We start from the raw sequence: 18,013 nt of genomic DNA, 5'->3' as shown, positions 1-18,013 counted from the left end.
TGTAACTTCAGTGCTATAAATATTATGGCACTGGGACAAGTACCATAATTCAAGCTGCCTTGAATTTTTCACCTTTGGGAGGAGGAGTTAAGTCACTTTGAATTTAGGAAGAGGCACTTTATTCCTTATAAAGACAATTGTAGGTCAGCAAGTGTTAGCTGGTGTATCTTTTCAGATCTATTTGTTAGTTTTATAAAAACAGTCACTATGAACACTGAATTTGTAAGTAACTTCTTCAGTTTCCTTTGATTTTGGCCTCTCCACCACCCACCTACCCCCCTTGGTATTATATTGGACTGTATTCAGTATCATTGCAAAATGTTCTTGTGACACCAGACTCCAGAGTCTGGTGTTGAATTCTTAATTCAGTAATAGACTTCCTGGTGACTTGAGGCAGGTCTTTAATCTCTTTAATGCCTCGGTTGCCCCCCTGGGAAACCAGAATAATGATCCCCCCTTTGTCTGTTAGAGAATAGGTTCTTGTGGGCAGGGACTCTCACTTTAGTTGAGTTTGTTCAAGGCCTAGTGTGAAAGCTCTAGATGCTAGACGAGAATGAAGTATGAAGCAAGCAAACTCTGAATTTCTACTTTATGTATCAATTGCTATCTTTATGTTAGCATCTGAGACTGGTAACCTTCAATAGCCTTTCCGTGCAGACCTGTGCAATAGCTTTGCAACATTATGGTTAGTTCAGCTAGGGGTGGGTGTCTGAACAGAATTATAAATGCTACTTAGATAGTGGGGAGGGTATTGCCCAAAGGAGGGAAGATCACTTTGCAGAGGTTCAGGATGCCTGTGTTTCACCAGACAATCTGCTCTGTGCATTTGCAGAGCTCTGGCAGCCTCTGCCCCAATCTGGCAGTTTGGTGATTTGGTTCCTTGTGGCACTTACTTCAGTATAGTGACTAATGATTTCAAGAAGAGTGGGAAGGGCTGCTCAGAAAGCATCCGGAATTCCTGGAATGCCATTAACCGTCTTTCCTTAACAGGTAAGACCTCATCAATGCTTTTTTCCAAGGATAGCTATGTTCAGGATTATATTATGATTTCATAAAATCAGTGAGCTTGCGTTATGACTTGCACTTGTATATATACTATTGTTGTGTTTCGGGGTTTTTTTTGAGACTATGCTTAGTCATGCAAGACTGTGAAATGGACTCTGTTATTTTTTTAAATCAGTCTGTCTTGTTGGATCAGTTGCTTCATTTATATCTGGTGTGATTCAGAATTCAGGTCCAAACATCTCTAAGATCAGATAGGAGCTGACTTCAGGTCAAAACTTCAAGCCTCATATTGCTTTCTGGCAAAGTTGAATACATCGTGTCTTTTTTCTAAAAAATAGTTTAAATAGGAACTGAGGCAATTGAAAATAGAAAATCACAGCAGTTCTTACAGTTTGGTGCTTGGGTGGATTTATCAGCTTGGGTCGCTGTACAGCACAGGAATTAAAAAAAAAACACCAAAACACACAAAAAACCCCACTTCTCTTCCTACTTCAGTTGAGAATCGTACAAGAGAAAGCCTAGTATCACCAGTTAGCTGATTAGTATGGGAAGCTGAACTGGAGGAATTCTAGATCAGATAAAATAGTGGAAGAAAAGGCAAGCAAATTCCTGGGAGACCAAACAAGAGGCCTTGCATTTTGAACCAACTGATTTGATGTTTTTCCTTTCTCAGAAGATATCACTTTCTGTCACAAAATGCCACATGTCTTGTAAATGTGTGTGTGTGAGGGGAGTGTTTTTTGTTTGTTTTTGGTTTTTAGATAATGTCTTACATAAAGTTAAATCTTAACTGTGACATACAATCTGTACACTTCAGCATATGGATATTTCCTTTCACTGAAATAGATGCTGAATACATTTTAGTCTGCTATGCTTGTGAGCATATGGAATAATTTCACTAGATTAGTTAAGCTAAGGGAAATATATATATATATATATATATATTTAACAGCAATACAGCTGGCCTATGTGTGATTGACACAGATGCATTAAACATTAATTCTGCTTTTTTTTTTTTTTTTTTTTTTTAAAGATGCAGGTTTACAGTGGCTTTCCAGCGCATTTCACTTGTGCAGCCCATTAAAAAATCTTCAGGATGCTGCTACATTGAAGAGCTGGCTGAGTGAAACATGGATAAACTTGGCTATGGTGGACTATCCCTACAAAGCTGACTTTTTACAGCCTCTGCCAGCTTGGCCTATACAGGTAACTGAGAGGCTATATCCTCTAGACCTGGTTTAAGCTTGAGCTGTTGAAGTCCTTTCTGCTTGGTTTTACTGCTGAAGGAATTTAACTGATTCTCCCCTTCTGCATGCACCTTTTTTCTTTATTTTCAGCTCTGTGAAGCTGGCATGGCTGAAAAAGGAGAACCAGGGGCAATACCTTCTTGTATATCAGCTGGTTTGCTAACCAACTGCCATTTGTAGGGCTAATAGATTACATCAAGAGCCCAAAGAAAGAAAAGTGGCAGGGATGACTGAAAAATCTCAGCTGGCCTGCAGAATTACTCTCAAGGAGCAATGCTGCACAAAAAAAGCATATGCCATTAGAGATTCTGATGCCAAGCTCAGCTGGCAGAGCTTGCAAAGAGAAAGCTTCTAACCTATGTCCCTTTTGATAAGAGAAAACTAATGAGAACGGAAATGTGGATCCCCACAAGTGTATTCTTTGCAGGGTCACTTCTCAAAGAACAACCAACTTTTCACACCTGCAAACCTTCATTTGTGAAGCTTTGTTTATCTGTAGTGTTTTCTCCAATATTTCTGTTTTCTTGGAGTTTGTTTGTTCTTGTTAGTCCCTGACTGAATTTCCATGCCTGTCTTTGGGTTACTGTTTATGGCAGGTGAGACAGATAAAATGGCACTTAGTATTTTTGTTGCTAAATTGTAGTTGTTACAAATAAAATGAAGATACTGAATTCCTCTTGTTTAGAGCTGGTTAATGGAGAAGGGGGTGGACATTAATCTGACCTGTGTGGCTGTCTGCAGAGGACAGTATGAATGCCTCCAGATAATTTCTGCTTTCTTATCAACCTAATGCAACAATAAGAAGCGTGCTCACCTTCACTACTGTTCACTCTATTTGTGTTTGAGATATAACTCAGTAAAACCTAAAATAGAAAAGGCTTCTGCTTTCCTGGACAATGCTAATGTATGAAATCTGGATGATACAAGCTGTGTGGGTACTTTCTCTGAAATGGGACCTCTAATCTGACTGAGGGTGAAAAATGGGGAAAAGTATGTTAGAGTAGCTGAATATATATCGCTTAATCTGTTCTCTAGCATTAGCTGTGTGTTCTCTCACAAGCATTGATCACTGCTTCACCACACTATCCAAGCTTCAGATACAGGGCTGTCTGCAGCCCTCTGTACTATTATCTGTCTGCAGTGTGTATTTGCATGAGAGAGTGAGCTTTCCAAACCATTAATTGCTGAGTTCAGAACAGATGGCTGAGCTAGCCAAACCACAAAACGCACTTGGGATAGCAAAATACAAAAGTTGGGCATTGGCCTTGTCTGTTGGGAAGAAGGGAGGGATCAGTTCCTGAGCTTCCTCAGTAAAAATGAGGGAAAAGATTAAATGGGGGATGGATAATAAGTTCATTTCTTGGAAGATGCACAATTTGCTACTTAGTTTCCTGTAATGATCTGTTAATAACCAGTAGGAATCCTGTAAGTTGACCATGCGTGCATATAACCCTATACTTGAACAGCTCTAGAGTTGTGGTGCATCCTTTCCTCCTTGCAGGAATAATTTTGGATTCTGCTGATGAGCTAGGAGGTCAAGTGCACAGCCTTTGGGCCCAACTCTGAGAGCAGGTGTAAGGAGGTAGCCCTGCCAGGAAGCATATTGTCTCTTTTACATTTTGTGAGGTGAAAAATCTTTCTGGTGCAGTGGTTCCTGGGTTTTCTGTTTTTTCCACTGTAGTATGATCTGTTCCCAGTTAAAATTCTGAATTTAACTTTACCCAAGGGTGCTCTTAATTCTTCAGCAACAAAACGGTTTCCCATTATACCACCTTATATTTTCCAAATGTGAAGAAGCAAGAATATTGTAATGCTGCTATATAATAGCACTTAATTAAAACTTTCCTGACATAGATGCTTCCATTTATACTATGGCAAATTGCAGAGAACCTCAGTTTGAGCTTGCAGCTTCATTCTCGTATATTTGCATGTAACAACTTTCATTCTGGGAGAGTCACGTATTCTTTATTAAGCATCCTCTATTTTAAAGAATGGGAATTGGGTTGAAAAGCTAAGTTAATGGAATATTAAGGTTGTACTCTTTAAATTCTAAATCAGGAAACAAAGTTTCAGGTTCTTCATAGTAGAGTGCACCGCAGAATGGAATACTGTAATTTTTTGTGATAATGCTTAGGGTATATAATTGCATAGAAATACACTGTCTGGAAGTACAGGAGACTGATATCCCATCAGGTATAGTGTTTTAATCTGTATCTCTTCAGATTGAGATTCCCGTCTTCCCTCTTTATAATAGGTAGTCTGCAAGTTCTTGACAGATCCCAGTCTTCCAGACAAACCATTGCTGCAGAATGTTTTCCAGGCAGTAAATGTCTACTACAACTACTCAGGAGAAGCCTCATGCTTTGACATGTCTCAGACTGCAACGAAGAATCTGGGCCAGATGGGTTGGTACTATCAGGTATGCGCTCCATCCTCTCTAAATTCAACTCCTTGAGGTTTTTTTGGAACAGAGTTCATAGGAATTGTCAAGTCATTTAACTGCCAACATGTTGGGCCAGATGTAAATTGATGGGGCTGTAGCAGAGTCACTACTCTGTGCTTATTTATGTATAGCTTTAAACACAGCCCAAGCCTTCAAAATGAGGCTGGATTTAGAACTGAAAATGAATGAGGTTATGGTCAGTTTTCATAGACAATTTCATGGGCAGTTCATGTTGTTAGATGTTCTCCAAGCAATCACAAACTGTATAGATTTTTCTCTTTGGCTTAGAACTTGAACACTTCAAGCTTGTTTATAAGAGTAACGATGAACACTATGCAATGCTCTCATTGTAGAAAATAGGGTTACCTATTGGTTTTTGATACTAACTTCTGTCCAGTAGAAAACATATGGGGAAAAATTAAGGACTACTATGATAAAAGTAACTTATCTGATGAAGAAAAATGTGAACATGAAGCAAGTATGGTTGTAGTCAGGGGTAGGGCAGTGCACGAGAAAAACAACTTCCTCAGAAGGTCCATGTTATTTTTTGTTATCTGTCTGACTGAGTTTGAGCTCTATATATTGGTTGGAAAATGATGCACAGAAGCAGCGTCTTAGAGTCATCTTTTCCCCTCACACCCTTCAATTTGTGTATGCAAATATGCCAGGATATATTGATGCTGATTTCTTTCAAATAAAGCTATTTATGCTGTAGCTCCCTGAGACCCCTCCTTTCATATCAAGTAGGCAACAAAAATGTGCATCTCTATAGTAAAGGGTCCAGGGCATTCTGCTCTCCCTGTCTCAGTTATGGAAAGTGTGCAAGACTTTGTATGCAACCTCTCTTCTGAGCAGAAGGGCAGCTGCTTCCACAACCAACCTGTTTGATTGGTGTTCAGGCTGTGACAATCTGCTCCTGGTTGTTTCCTCCTGTTTTTTGCTCCTGGCAGCCCCAGGAAATGTGCAGATTTCATAAGCTGTTCTCTGAGGAAGTTAGGGCTGTGTTCCCTTCCTCACCACATGGGTAATGAAAAATATGGCAGCTGGGCTCATCAAAACCACTCCTCCAATTTGCAGCTTATTTCCTGCCTACTTCTGGAGGCACCTGGGAAAGAAGGCAAGCAAGAATGGACTGTGTAGTTGCCCTGGTGGGTAGTATGGGGCCTCCAGGCTAGAGTGGTTTTTTTTTTTTTTTCCCTTCCTTTTCCAGCTACTACCACTAAGGTCAGGGAATGGTTTGTGGCTGAAAAATAAAGCTTTTGCTTTATCTGTGTTCTGATAGTTTGATAATTACTGATTGAATCTTGTCTGAGCTTTTTCATTTAAATATTGCACTGGCAGTTACTGGACAGTGTCCCATGAATACATCTTGTTACCGTGCTCTTTCTTTCAGGCTTGTACTGAGATGGTGATGCCCATGTGCACAGATGGTGTCAATGACATGTTTGAGCCTCAGAAATGGGACTTCGATGCACTTTCGGAAGAGTGTTTCAGACTCTGGGGAGTGAGGCCTCGCCCCTCTTGGATTCTTTCTATGTATGGAGGGAAAAACATCAGTTCACACAGCAACATCATCTTCAGGTGAGCCTTGCTTCAGCTTCTGGAGTAGCTTCTTCCACCAGTTTGGGCTCTCAGTGCGGAGAGCCTGCTCTGAGTAGCAAGGCATCTGTTTCCAGCATTCCAGCTGAATAAATGATGGTAGTGCTTTTTGTTTCACTTGAGAGTAAAATGGTCAGTCTGCAGTGACCAAAGCAAACTGTTCTGTCATTGCTTGTGTGTCTCTAAAAGAAGAATTTAGCTTGGGATTTTGCCAAATGTAACTTTCTTCCCATGTGGATTCCTGCTTATCTTGTGGCCAAAGTCCAGGTTTCTCATGCTGGTAAATCTGTCTAGCTTTTATGAAGCCAAAGCACTGTCTCTTCCATGTGAAAGGAAAGTCTAAACAAGCTCTAGCTATAACACAAGACCTTGATGGCTAAAATTGTTGCTCTGGGTGATAGTCTTGCAGAGGGTTGGTGTGATGTTCCTCTTCCTCTTTGATACGACACAGGAAAGAGGGAAGTGGTATGAGGGGCTTTCCTACCACTACTAATCATCCCCTTATTTTAATGATAATTGGGTTAATTTTCAACAAAATTGTTTAAGACCCAAATACAAAGAGATGTTTCCATTCTAGCAAGGCATACCAGTAATGTAACAGAAATTGGTCTGAAACCTTCCTAAGGGGATGAAAAGTGAAACAAATGTTTCAGTCAGATACAAAAACTAGTGCATAATGCTTGCTCTCTACTCAGCCTTCACTTTCCCTATTTCTAATGAGGTTAAATTCTGTTCTGCTTTCTTTAAAGGGAGGTTCATGTCTGTACTTTGCTGCGAGGTGATATGAATTTTGAACAGCTAAGTACTGGCTGTTCATTAGGTTGCTACATGGTAGGGAGGCATTTAATAAGCCCATTTTCTGCACAATTGGAGCCTGTGCCCTCAGGAGTTCTGACTCACTCTACTGATTGCCCACTGTGGGCAGCTCCTAGACGTACCCCTCTTCTCTTGTTCAAATTGTGCAAGGCCTTTTCAAAAACAAACTTCCTTAAACAAAAATCAGAATTAGTCTTTTGGACTTGCTAAATAGCTGTGTATTTTGAAAGTAAAAAGTCCTGGCTTGAATTGGGGATTATTCTCTGGATTTCAGCTGTTAACATTGGTCTGTTTGGCTCCAAAGGCCTGTTGCTTTCCTCTCATTTGTCTCTTGCTGTTTCTGCCCCAGCGGGATGTCTGCTGCAAAGTGAGAAATTCCACAGTTTTTAATAGGAAAAATTATTGATCTAACTTAAATTCTGCAAACTGTTGCTTATTTCCAAGGTTCCATGGCTCTGTACACTAGAATTCTGCTTTGTAAGCAATAGACAAACAAATCTAAGTGTTTAAGAATTTATGCCAGCTGAAGGAGCTTGAAATGAGAAAAGCTTGAAAGCAACCAAATGAGTGAAAAAAAAGTAAGCGCTGTACACACAAAGCTTTGGATCTCAAGCTGAGTTGTTTCTCTTCAAACAAACACGTTGTCGACACCGTGCATTTTATATAAGAGCCTTTTATCCACAAACACCACCGAGTGCTTTGCAAAAAAAAAAAAAAAAAAAAAAAAAAATCCCTACATCTACCAGGGGAGATGGGCCCCCCTGCGGGGTAAAAGGCACTGTGTAAGTGTCAAGCAACTTGCACAGCACTTTAGCACAGGAAAAGAGGAATACTTCATCTAAACGGAACCACTCTAGGGTGGATTTATTCAGCCACTACGGGGTTTGGCCAGGATGCTGAAACTCAGGTTGCTGCTTCTCCCTCTGCTAGCAACAGATCACCCTGCAGATTCCACACTGCAACTCTACTGAAATTCTCAAGTGTTGACTTGAGAGTTCCCAGTGCCACTTTGGTACCTTTTCAGAGGTATCTTACTAAGTTTTTTGTAGTGTGTGCGTATTACTTAGACTATAGGCAGATGTTTCCTGTCTGTCCTGAGATGTGCACCTTTATTAAAACACTAGTTTGAGGAGATTGGGGGTATCAGTACTGCTTTGTCTCTTTCAGCAATTTCCACTCCTGATATTCATATTCCAATATGTTCTGTAGTTGGCATAGAAATACCCTGTGGTGGAAACTGTCCGCACTTTAATGCCCTCAGTGTGCATGGCAGCAGAAAGCTTGTAGCAACTGGTAGTGTCTCATTGCCAACATACTGTGGTAGTCAAAATCAGCCCAATGTAAATGGGAATTTAAGTTGAAATTTCAAATTCTGGTTGAAGTGACCTTTTTATTATTTTTGGAATGTTTAAAAAGTTTTCTTTGCTGTAGCCTTGAAGGGTGACAGTAGTTTGAATGCATTTAGCTGAACTGGGCTTGTGTTTCTTGTATCTTACATCCAGAAACATCCCAGATTATACCAAACAGTATAAAATTGGGTGTGCACAGTCCAAAAATTGAAACTTTTCAATCTGGGCAGATCACAGCTGAACTTGTATACTTCCAAGTTAGGGCACCCACCTATCCAGTTTTTTATTGGAGAGGGAGAGGCAGGGATTATAAATAGCCTAGATCATGAAGGGATTTGAAGGGATACTGGGGCTGTGCAGGAGAGGGGATTGTTGGCATAGAAGAAGGGAAAGGAGTAAAAGAGAAGGCAGAACAATGCCTGGTAGAAGAAAAGGGGAGAAAAGTTTAGAAAATGAATCTGGACAGTTGTGGAGGAGATGGACTTATTTAAAAGAAAAAATAGATAGGATGCACAAACAGTGCTGCTAGGAGTGTGTAAATCTGTGCTTGTTCTGGGCAGGGTTGAAGGGCAGAGGAGGCTCTAAAGAGATAATGAAAAGGGAATATTTTGCTGTGCAACAGGCAAGATCCTATTTATACTGTCTTGGAATTATGATGAACTGAAAATAGAATTAGAGAATGATATACTGAGAAATCCAATCATGGAAGTCTCATTTGATCTTCCTGGCTGAAATTTTGCATTGAAATTTGTTATTTCTGAAGCCCTACTTGCCTTGCCATTGCTAGAATGAAATAGCTGATTTTCATGTTTTGTTTTGTGTTTTATTTTCTTGTTACTTTTGTTTACACTGGGAAACTTCCGTCGTCTAGGATGGACAACTGAGCACTTCAAGTGCCTGCTTAGCTTTAGCATGTAAATAATCCTTCCTAGTCATTACTGAATTCTTATCCTGTAAAACTGGTAAGCGTTAGGATTCTTCTGTGGTGAGGCCCCCCCTAACAAGTATCACTTCTCAAACTGCATCAATGCCCCTGGTGCCATCACTTGGCAGAAGTGCCAGAGGACGCAGCCAGCAGCTCCCAGAAAAGCCAGACGTGTTCTTTTCTTGTGGCACACTTAATTTCCACATGACTGGGACCAAAAGATCCAAGTCCATGTACATCTTGGGTCTCTCAGCAACTCATCTCCCTGTTGCCAAGGTGCTATGCTGATTCAGATGACCTTTTAAATCAAATGTGTTTTGCTTATTGGGCAGTTCTCTGTGTGCATTTTGTTTTGCAGATACAAAATGTTTCTTAATCTCAGTCACGTTTAGAACCATTGAAAATAAAGAATTACAGAAATTGAAGATATGTTTTAGCAATGGACAAACATATTCAAAATATTAGCTCAAACACCATATGTTTTTTAATTCCAGTTATTTCTAGAAACGCTTTTTACTCATTTTCTCTGGTTCCTGGTGCTGTCATTGTACTGTTTTTCTAGCTGCATATCTGTTAATGTCCAATGGTGTTTTCATTTATCAGATCTTGTTCCTAGAAGTTTACAGTAACTAACATACAGTAGCCTATCTCTACTGTTTTCTTTTGTGGGCAGGTCTAGTGTTTTAAGTGAGGAATAGATCTAGATTTGCGTGGTTATGTAAGTAAATGGATGTTGGCCATTTCTTGCAGGAAGATGGACCCACATATGGTAAAAACAGTGTGATAAAGGAAGATAAGAGGCAGTAGGGATTGCTAGGTTGATTCCAAAACTAAGAATGAGAGATGCAAATCTCTAATCCCAATTCAGCCTTTGGTTTACTCCATGGACCAGGCCTTATCTGGAGGCTGATATAAGGTCCCTGGAATCTGTTCATTGCCTGAGGAGAAGTAAATAGCTTTGGATTGCCCCATCACAGAGGAAGAGTCATTGGAGACAATTTCCTGTGGAGTAAAAGCTTTGTTTTGATGTGGTTGTTAAGAGAAGTAAGGGCAGTAACAAAAGGTCCAAGCATTTATGTACAAAAAAAAAACGGACTAGTACCTGACTAAGACAGCATAAGGTAGAACTTTCTCAAAATTCAGGCCCTAAAGGGTCGAGCTGGCTGTTAGTTTATGACAGGTTGTTGAAGAAAGCAAGCAAGGAGCTTTCACTTTGGAATTTGAATGTATTTTGGTACAGGGGAACTTGAGCCTTTTCTCATGACAATGGCAGCGGCAGCAGATCTTTCTCCAGAGACTGTGGCACTATTATAGATTATTACCTGAACCAGCAGATAATCCTTGATGGCAGTGTAGCCTTGCGTAAGCTACTAGTAGTTGCATACCTCTGTCAAGAAAGCCCATCTAGGAAGAGGGGTGGACACAGAGCATTGACACAGGTCTGAGGTCTGTTTCTGTCAGTACATATGCAAAACCAGTTGAAAGTCAACATGGATATGTTGATGTGAGCTGCAGTTTCACTGACTGCTGTGCAGATGTACCCTAATAAGGTATTATTTCCCTTATAGCAATGGTGGCCTGGATCCGTGGTCTGCAGGGGGGGTGACCCAGAACATCACTGATTCCCTCGTGGCAATTGTGATCCCAGATGGAGCTCATCACCTCGACCTACGCAGCCGCAACCCTTGTGACCCCAAATCTGTGCAGCAAGCTCGAGCCTTGGAAATTCATTACATGAAGCAGTGGATTGAGAAGGCCAGGCATAACCATTGAAGTGGTACTGTAACAACTGTGGCCATTATACCTCCCTTGGCTTTGCTGGGAGCAGAGCTGGGCGTTATCACGCAGTCTGAATGTCTCACTCCTGCTTCCTCACCTCCTTTGCAATGCTAACCACTGATGCTTGTGCCCAGGAGAGGAGAAGGTGATAGATGGAGAGCATTCTCCAGTAACCAACTTTGGTTAATAAAGTGCATGGATTAAGCTGCCTGCTCTGGCTTGCTTTCCTATTCAGCTGTTCTCAAATGCTGCACCTTATGGTAGAGTTCCTGTTCTAGGCTTGATGCCTTCCTTGCTGCATTAGATTATCATCTTGGATGCTGGGAGAGTGTATACGTGGATTAAATGGCAATCCTGCTAATGTCCATGGCTCCTGCTGCCTTCAGTGGGATTGAATTTCAGACATCCTCAGCTGGAATAAACTGTCATGGCAGGGTTATGAAGAGAATGAGGGAACAAAAATCACCTCTGATGTTTGTTGGAGAGGTAAGGAAGGGAAGGGGGAAATGGCTGTGCAGTTTATTTAAAAACAAACAAACAAAACCCCCAACCTAAAGAAAACCCTAAACCTAAAACAGCCTTTACCTTTATGGATCAATGCTGGAAAACAAATATTTTTTCCTTAGTTTTCTGGCAGCTTATTAATCAGAGCTGCCTTAAGTGGCTTTTCCATTCTACTCTGTACTGTATGGTCAGGGCTGGTCCCTAACTCTTTGCTGATAGCTTGCTGAGCATGCATAATTCACACCAGGATTTTATTTCCTCCATTGCTGTTTGTCCTAACCCTAGAATATCTGCCACTGTGATAACGGTAGCCAAAAAAACAAAAACAAAAACAAAAACCTCTGGCTATATTTTGTGTCTGTGTGTGTCCATGTGTGTGTCCCCTGCACAAACACTTAGCGTTTTCAAATCAGGAAGCTTTCTCAGCTATTCTCTTGAAGAGCAAATGTGACACTTGTGCTGGCTAGATCTTATGAAGAGACAAATAATAGGGGCTGTGCCTTGTGTGGAGTCCCCCCCCCCCCCCCCCCATTCTGTGTATTGTTGAAATTCTGCATGATCTGTTTGCTGATAGCTCTTTAATAAAAAGCCTTTTTTAAAAAAATATTTGCAGGACAAACTATTCAAAACACAGAATGCAGCTATCCTCTTGGATCAGCCTCCTAAAGCATGATGCTGAGCTCAAGAAGCCAGGTGCACTAGGGCTCTCTGTAAAGCTTCCAAAACAGACAAACTGCCCTGATTCATGAGACTGCATATTTGATGTTAATAAATGGCTGGGGCAGTCCCCTCGTTTTCCAGCTTTGGCTTCATTCACACTGAAGCCCTCCTTCAGAAAGGATCCTTTGCAGTTGTAAGGACAATTACATTTCAGAAAGATGTGGGCAAGGCTTGTTGGGCTGAGGCTCTTAAAACTCCGATTCTGTTGAAAAGTTTCTCAGCTTTGATGATAGTTGAGTATTTTCCTAAGACACCAGGTGGCCTTTTTTGTTTCCACTCTCCCCCCATTCTCTGGGAACAAAGCATACCTAACACTGAAATTTTATCTTTTAATAAACTCCTGTGAATCCTGTTCTTCCAATAGTTCCTGGCATACTCATCTTGCTCTAATATTCTAGAAACAGTTGTTTTAAGCAATGCATTTATGTTCAAATTCGGCAATCCGAAGCTCTCCTGCTCTTGAGCAAGATTATTACTTCAGAGCATATAGAGAGCAAGACCAGAGAAGAGTCATAGGGGTGAAAGGAAGAGCTATTCAGAACTTGCCTAAAACCTGTTGACTGAAAGCTGTTGGCAGTCCCTCTTCCAATAGGTCCATTTTTTGCTGGTATCATGATGTAAATATACTCCCATCTATTGCTCATATGCTTTATAATGATGTGTTGGCTTTGAATTTTTTTAAAACCAAAAAAGTTAACATTTTCTAATCAACTGTGAGTTACAAGTCAAATATTTTTTTAAAAAATACCATTGTATCTTAAGCATTTGTTACTTTGTGGTAATAAAATGTTTTACTGAAAGGCAAGGAATGGAATTTACAAGCATAAATATAGATATTAGGATCACAAATGGATTGTAACTGAACAAGCAAGAGGCTGGTCCAGCTCTCTCTAACCGCATAGAGTGCTTTTCTGAGTGCATGTTCTTGGAATAAGCACTGTCATGCTGTATGGAGATGAATGTGGGGAGATTCATGCAGTGGGCTGATAACAGTTCAAATTAACAGCCACTGTATATCATAATTGCCTTAGGTCTCCTCCTCCTCCTCCCTTACCGGCTAACTTATTATTTCTCAGGAAACAACTTGGTTATTGTTTGGAAAACACTGTTAGTTTCAAGCAAAGTAATAGAAATTTTCATTCCTTTCTTTCTTTCCCCTTTATATTTTTCCTTTTTTCATTAGCAGAAAAAATTGCCTTTAAGGAAACTTAAACCCTGCCATTTTCAATTTTGAATTTTGAGAAATTGTATTTAAAAGCAAAACTGTTCATCTTAAAATCTGTGTACCCATCTGTATATGCTAGTGAGAGACTATCTATGTTGTTTGGCTACCTCGTTTAAATGTTAGTTCTGCCTGCCTGTTTCGTGCAGGTCAGAACAGAAGGGATCTTTGGAAATTGCTGTCTTCCCCCTTCCCTCTCTGGTCATATAACAGTGGGCCATATTTCCTCTCAGGTTTGTATGTGCCCTTGGTATGTGTCATGAATAATTTGAATTAAAATGCATGTTTCCCATGGATCAGAAAAATGCAAAAGGAAAAAGAATTAATGATAGCTCTACCCAAAGCATGAATTTTACTGCTGAAACTGCAGTTCGTATCAATAGAAATGTGAGCTTCTGGATTCGATTTTATTTTATAAGGACATAAATTTTTATTCCCAGACAAATTTGGAGTTCTGCAAATGTGTAAGTATTATCTTGTTTATGCTTGGCTCGGAGTGGGAAGGTGACAGTACTTGAGCTAATACTCAGTTATGCGCACAACAGTCAAGATAACAGATTTTGAGTTTCTACACTCATTTAGTAGTTTCCTGTTTAAGAGGTTTAGCGAACTAGTGAGCAGATGTATTAACTGGTTGCCCTCATTTTGGAAGCTTATTCCAGTCCCAGCCAAACAAACACTTCCTACATATCAGTGATGATGAAGGTTGCGTGGACAGACTTAATGGTCCATCACACCAGCCCACCAACCTGGCAAGTGGAGGTTTGACTGGACTGCATAGCCTGAAATGTTTATCAGGGAGGGCTAAGGCTGCAGGTTGTTGGGAAGAAGCTACATAGCTTCTGCATGCACCTTGCTGGTTTTGTAGGTGATTTTAACTTTGAAGATAAGCAAATAGTGCACTGTCAAAGGAGGCTACAGAAAAAGCCCCTCTGGGTACCTGGAACATGATTCTCAAATCACAGGAAAAGTGCATGCAAAGTGAGAATGAAGGGCAAGTTTTGCATCCCATACTGTCTGTGCACCAGATGAGTTGCAGACAAATGTCTGCGCTTTACACAAAAGAAATTTTTACTACATCTGCTCTTAAAGAGAATTTTAGCTGTTGTGAATCTAACCTCTATGGAGTTGGAAAGAAACATCAATAACCTAAAGAGTTTTCTGTATGTTAAACTTTCACATTGACAGTTGATATATCAGGATCTTCCAGGACAAATGATAGAATAATGTCCTTCTGACAATCAGGTGAATGGTATGAAAGACGCACAAAAACAGGGTTGAAAGAGCTCAGGGGATCATACACTCCAAGCCTACCTCAAGAAAACACCAGCTGTGTCTAAGCTGTTCTCGATAGGCAATGGGTGCAAGATTTTAGCTCTCTGTAATTCAGGAGAACACTATATCTGTGCTGTCTTCAGCCAATGTAACGAGTCGCCTGCATTTTGTGAAACCATGTGTTTAGAGGAAAAAAATGAAATATTTTTATGGTCGCTAGAGTTGAAAGCAAAAATAATATCTGTCTGAAACTACTCACATTTGTGTCCTGAATACTTGCACTTGCAGCCTTGGCAAAGCTGAAGGAGTTACTTGTACTAGAATAAGACTGCTGTGGGGACAGGTTTGTGCTGTTGAAACAATAAAACAGGTCCTCACAGAGCTGGATGAGTAACACACTTGTTGTGTGTTTCTGAAATAAACTGCTGAATGGATGTTCCTTAAAATATAAATCTTTCTGGAGCTGAAACTATGTATGTGATATTTTAGTCCCTAATAACATTTTAAAAATGATCATTTAAATGACTTTATTTGAATCCCATTTTCTATCTCTTTCATTTTCTATGATAGTGTCATCAGTGTTAATGTATGGCATATTACTGTGTGTTGCTACTCTTGTCTCTATATTTTTTATAATCTAGCCTTGTCTTTGGTTGCTCATGTGTTTTTGAAATAAAGTCATTGTTTTACAAAAATGATTCATTCTTTATGAATCAGACTTTAAGACTATCCATGTTAAAGAGCTAAATTTTTTGCCAGTGCAGGTTAACAGAATCTATGTCTATATTGTATTACAATAATATATACAATAATATTGAGCATTGAAAGCCAAAGATCTGAAATGCGGATGATATCAGGGATAAATTTACAGTTCTTAAGAGCTTTTCAAGATTCTCCTTTGATTCTTTAAAGAAAAATGAGGGTATTTTTGTTTTTCAGTTTAAAGATGCTGAGCATCTGCTTGCAGCCTCCGTTGATATCAATAGACTTGTACTCTTAAGTCGTTTTGATTCTTTGATTCTGCAGCCCTGCCTTTAGATATTAAGATACGAATGTAGAAGCCTAAAGCCAGCCTTTATTTTTTTTCTCCAAGCAAATTAATTTTTAACGTCAAATCTTAAATTGGGTGTGCTCTGGACTCGTTTGATTCACCAACACACAGATGTGGAGGCAGGCTGCTCTGCACTGGACCTTTACCCCGTCCTGTGACGCGATGCAGGGACAGGCTGCTCACAGCAGCCCAGACCAAGAGCATGGGCCTTTGCATGGCTGCCACTTGCGTCCCCCAAAGCAGTAATAACTGTGGTAGTTGTCGGCTATCTTGCAGTTGGGTTTCATCCCCGGGTGAACCAGTTGGCTGACGGGATGCTCCGGTTATAATGTTGAGAGATACTGGATATCTCCGTAACTGAGTGTGTTTGCTGTAGGCATCTGTTATAACAGGGCGATACCTCGGTGGGGAGCAAGTGCTCCTCCGACAGGGCCCTGTTCTCTCATCTGTAACCACAGGGGCTCCTTTCCTGGGGGCTTGGCAGTGGGAAGAGGGGCCGGCTGCTGCCCGGCTCGCTGGTGCTTTCCCCTCTGCTGATAACTTGCAAAATCTTTTAGTTCAATCCCCCAGTTTAGAAAGTAGGTGCAGTGAAACACTAAGACCGGGAATAGCAAATCCCTTCCGTTTGTCTTGTTGTTTTCTAATGTATGCGACCTCTCTGGGTGGTTTAAGCGGTTTAGGTACTTTCTATAAAAGGGATCTTTTAATGACAAAAGTAATGTGATTATCTTACTGAGTGTGAGAGGCGTATTCAAGGTTTAAAGAAAATCTGTTAGAATAGCTGAATGTATCTGCTTAATCCTTTCTCTAATGTGGATGGACAATGCTCTGGGAAGCAATTGGTCTTTCTTTCTTAGAGTAAATGCCTGGTCTCCAGAGGTAGGAACTGTTTGCAGCTTTTTATACCCTTACGCTTCACCTTCTAGAAAACACAAAGGCACAGGAGAGAGGCAGAAAGCTTTGAGAGGCCAAGTTTTTCCTCAAATAGCTGGGGGTGTAACCAATACCAGACCAATTCCGGCAAGCTGTTGAGCACCCTCAGCTCCCTTTGACTGTGATGTGAATAAAGGGCCCTCCGCATCATGCAAAATCATGTCCCTGGAACGTGATATACAGCAGCACTTTCTCCTTTCTGAATGATGTGCGCTGAGCACGTGGAGATCTCGGTTACTTGGATGGCCAGATCGTTGTCGCTGTTAGAGACTGCTGAGTGACTGCTCTCCAACAACACAGGGATCTGCCTGTGTTTGTGTGTTGGCGGAGCAGCGCTTGCTATGCAGAACCGTGGCTTTGTACATCTGGGAGAGGTCGCCAGGAAGAGTAATTCTGGGAATTCTCCAGAGGTCACACTTTTTGTATCAACCCTTTGGAAAGGTTTGGACCTGCTAACAAGTTATCATGGGGTGAAGCCTGAGCAGGGATGGCCACAGCCATGCTCTAATAGCGAGGATAGCAGAGAAAGATGATGTTGCGTGATGCAGGAGTGCATGCCAGACTAGCAGTGCTAACAGGGTAGCTATGGCGGGGCCCCAGCTGCTATATGAACCTGGCATTTCACAGCTACTCCACAGGAATGCCCACCTTCAATCTGTTACCCTCTCATTAATTAAAGCAACTTGACTGTCATTCCCACAATCCGGACAAGAGAATGGGGTTGGGAAGTTACCATGGACCAGCTGATGTGCTGTAGGTTCATGCCTCTGTTATCCCACAGTAACAAGTTCGTAGGTCTGTGTCCTGCTTTTGAATGATTTGATTTCTAGATGTCCATTTGGAAACACGGGACATCCATGTCTAGAGAAATGTTAGGAAGTCCTGTAGTGCTTTCTTAGCAGTTAGCACTGTACATAGGACCCCCACCTTTTCTAAGCGCTTATCAAAGCAATAGTGGTGGGTGATAAGCAGAAAAGCTTCCACACAGCTTGAATTTCAGCCTTTGGTTGTGATTGCCTCCTGCCTGGAACCCTTTACAGCATATGGATTTGGCTGTATAGCCAAAGCAAACAGGTTGCCTTTTGTAATCTGTTATCCAAACATCCCAGGAACAGCACATAAGGAGGAAAAAGATAATGAGCTGC

At 40.9% G+C, this 18,013-nt stretch overlaps 1 protein-coding gene across 2 annotated transcripts in view; it reads left to right on the top strand.

Annotated features, from left to right (window-relative positions):
- The window catches only part of PRCP (prolylcarboxypeptidase), a 33,380-nt gene extending 17,783 nt beyond the window's left edge, over positions 1 to 15,597 (top strand). For both annotated transcript variants that reach the window (XM_026106073.2, XM_064505162.1), the window contains exons 5-9: positions 833 to 990; positions 2,039 to 2,211; positions 4,507 to 4,671; positions 6,089 to 6,276; positions 10,953 to 15,597. In XM_026106073.2, the coding sequence (XP_025961858.1) occupies positions 833 to 990; positions 2,039 to 2,211; positions 4,507 to 4,671; positions 6,089 to 6,276; positions 10,953 to 11,157 (889 nt within the window). In that variant the 3' untranslated portion in view covers positions 11,158 to 15,597. The remainder of the gene's footprint in view (positions 1 to 832; positions 991 to 2,038; positions 2,212 to 4,506; positions 4,672 to 6,088; positions 6,277 to 10,952) is intronic.
- The last annotated feature ends 2,416 nt before the right edge of the window (positions 15,598 to 18,013 follow it).

This window comes from Dromaius novaehollandiae, chromosome 1 (assembly GCF_036370855.1).
Source record: "Dromaius novaehollandiae isolate bDroNov1 chromosome 1, bDroNov1.hap1, whole genome shotgun sequence".
Lineage (NCBI taxonomy): Eukaryota > Metazoa > Chordata > Aves > Casuariiformes > Dromaiidae > Dromaius > Dromaius novaehollandiae.
Note: the sequence above shows the minus strand (reverse complement) of the source record. Positions and strands in the feature narration are given on the sequence as shown.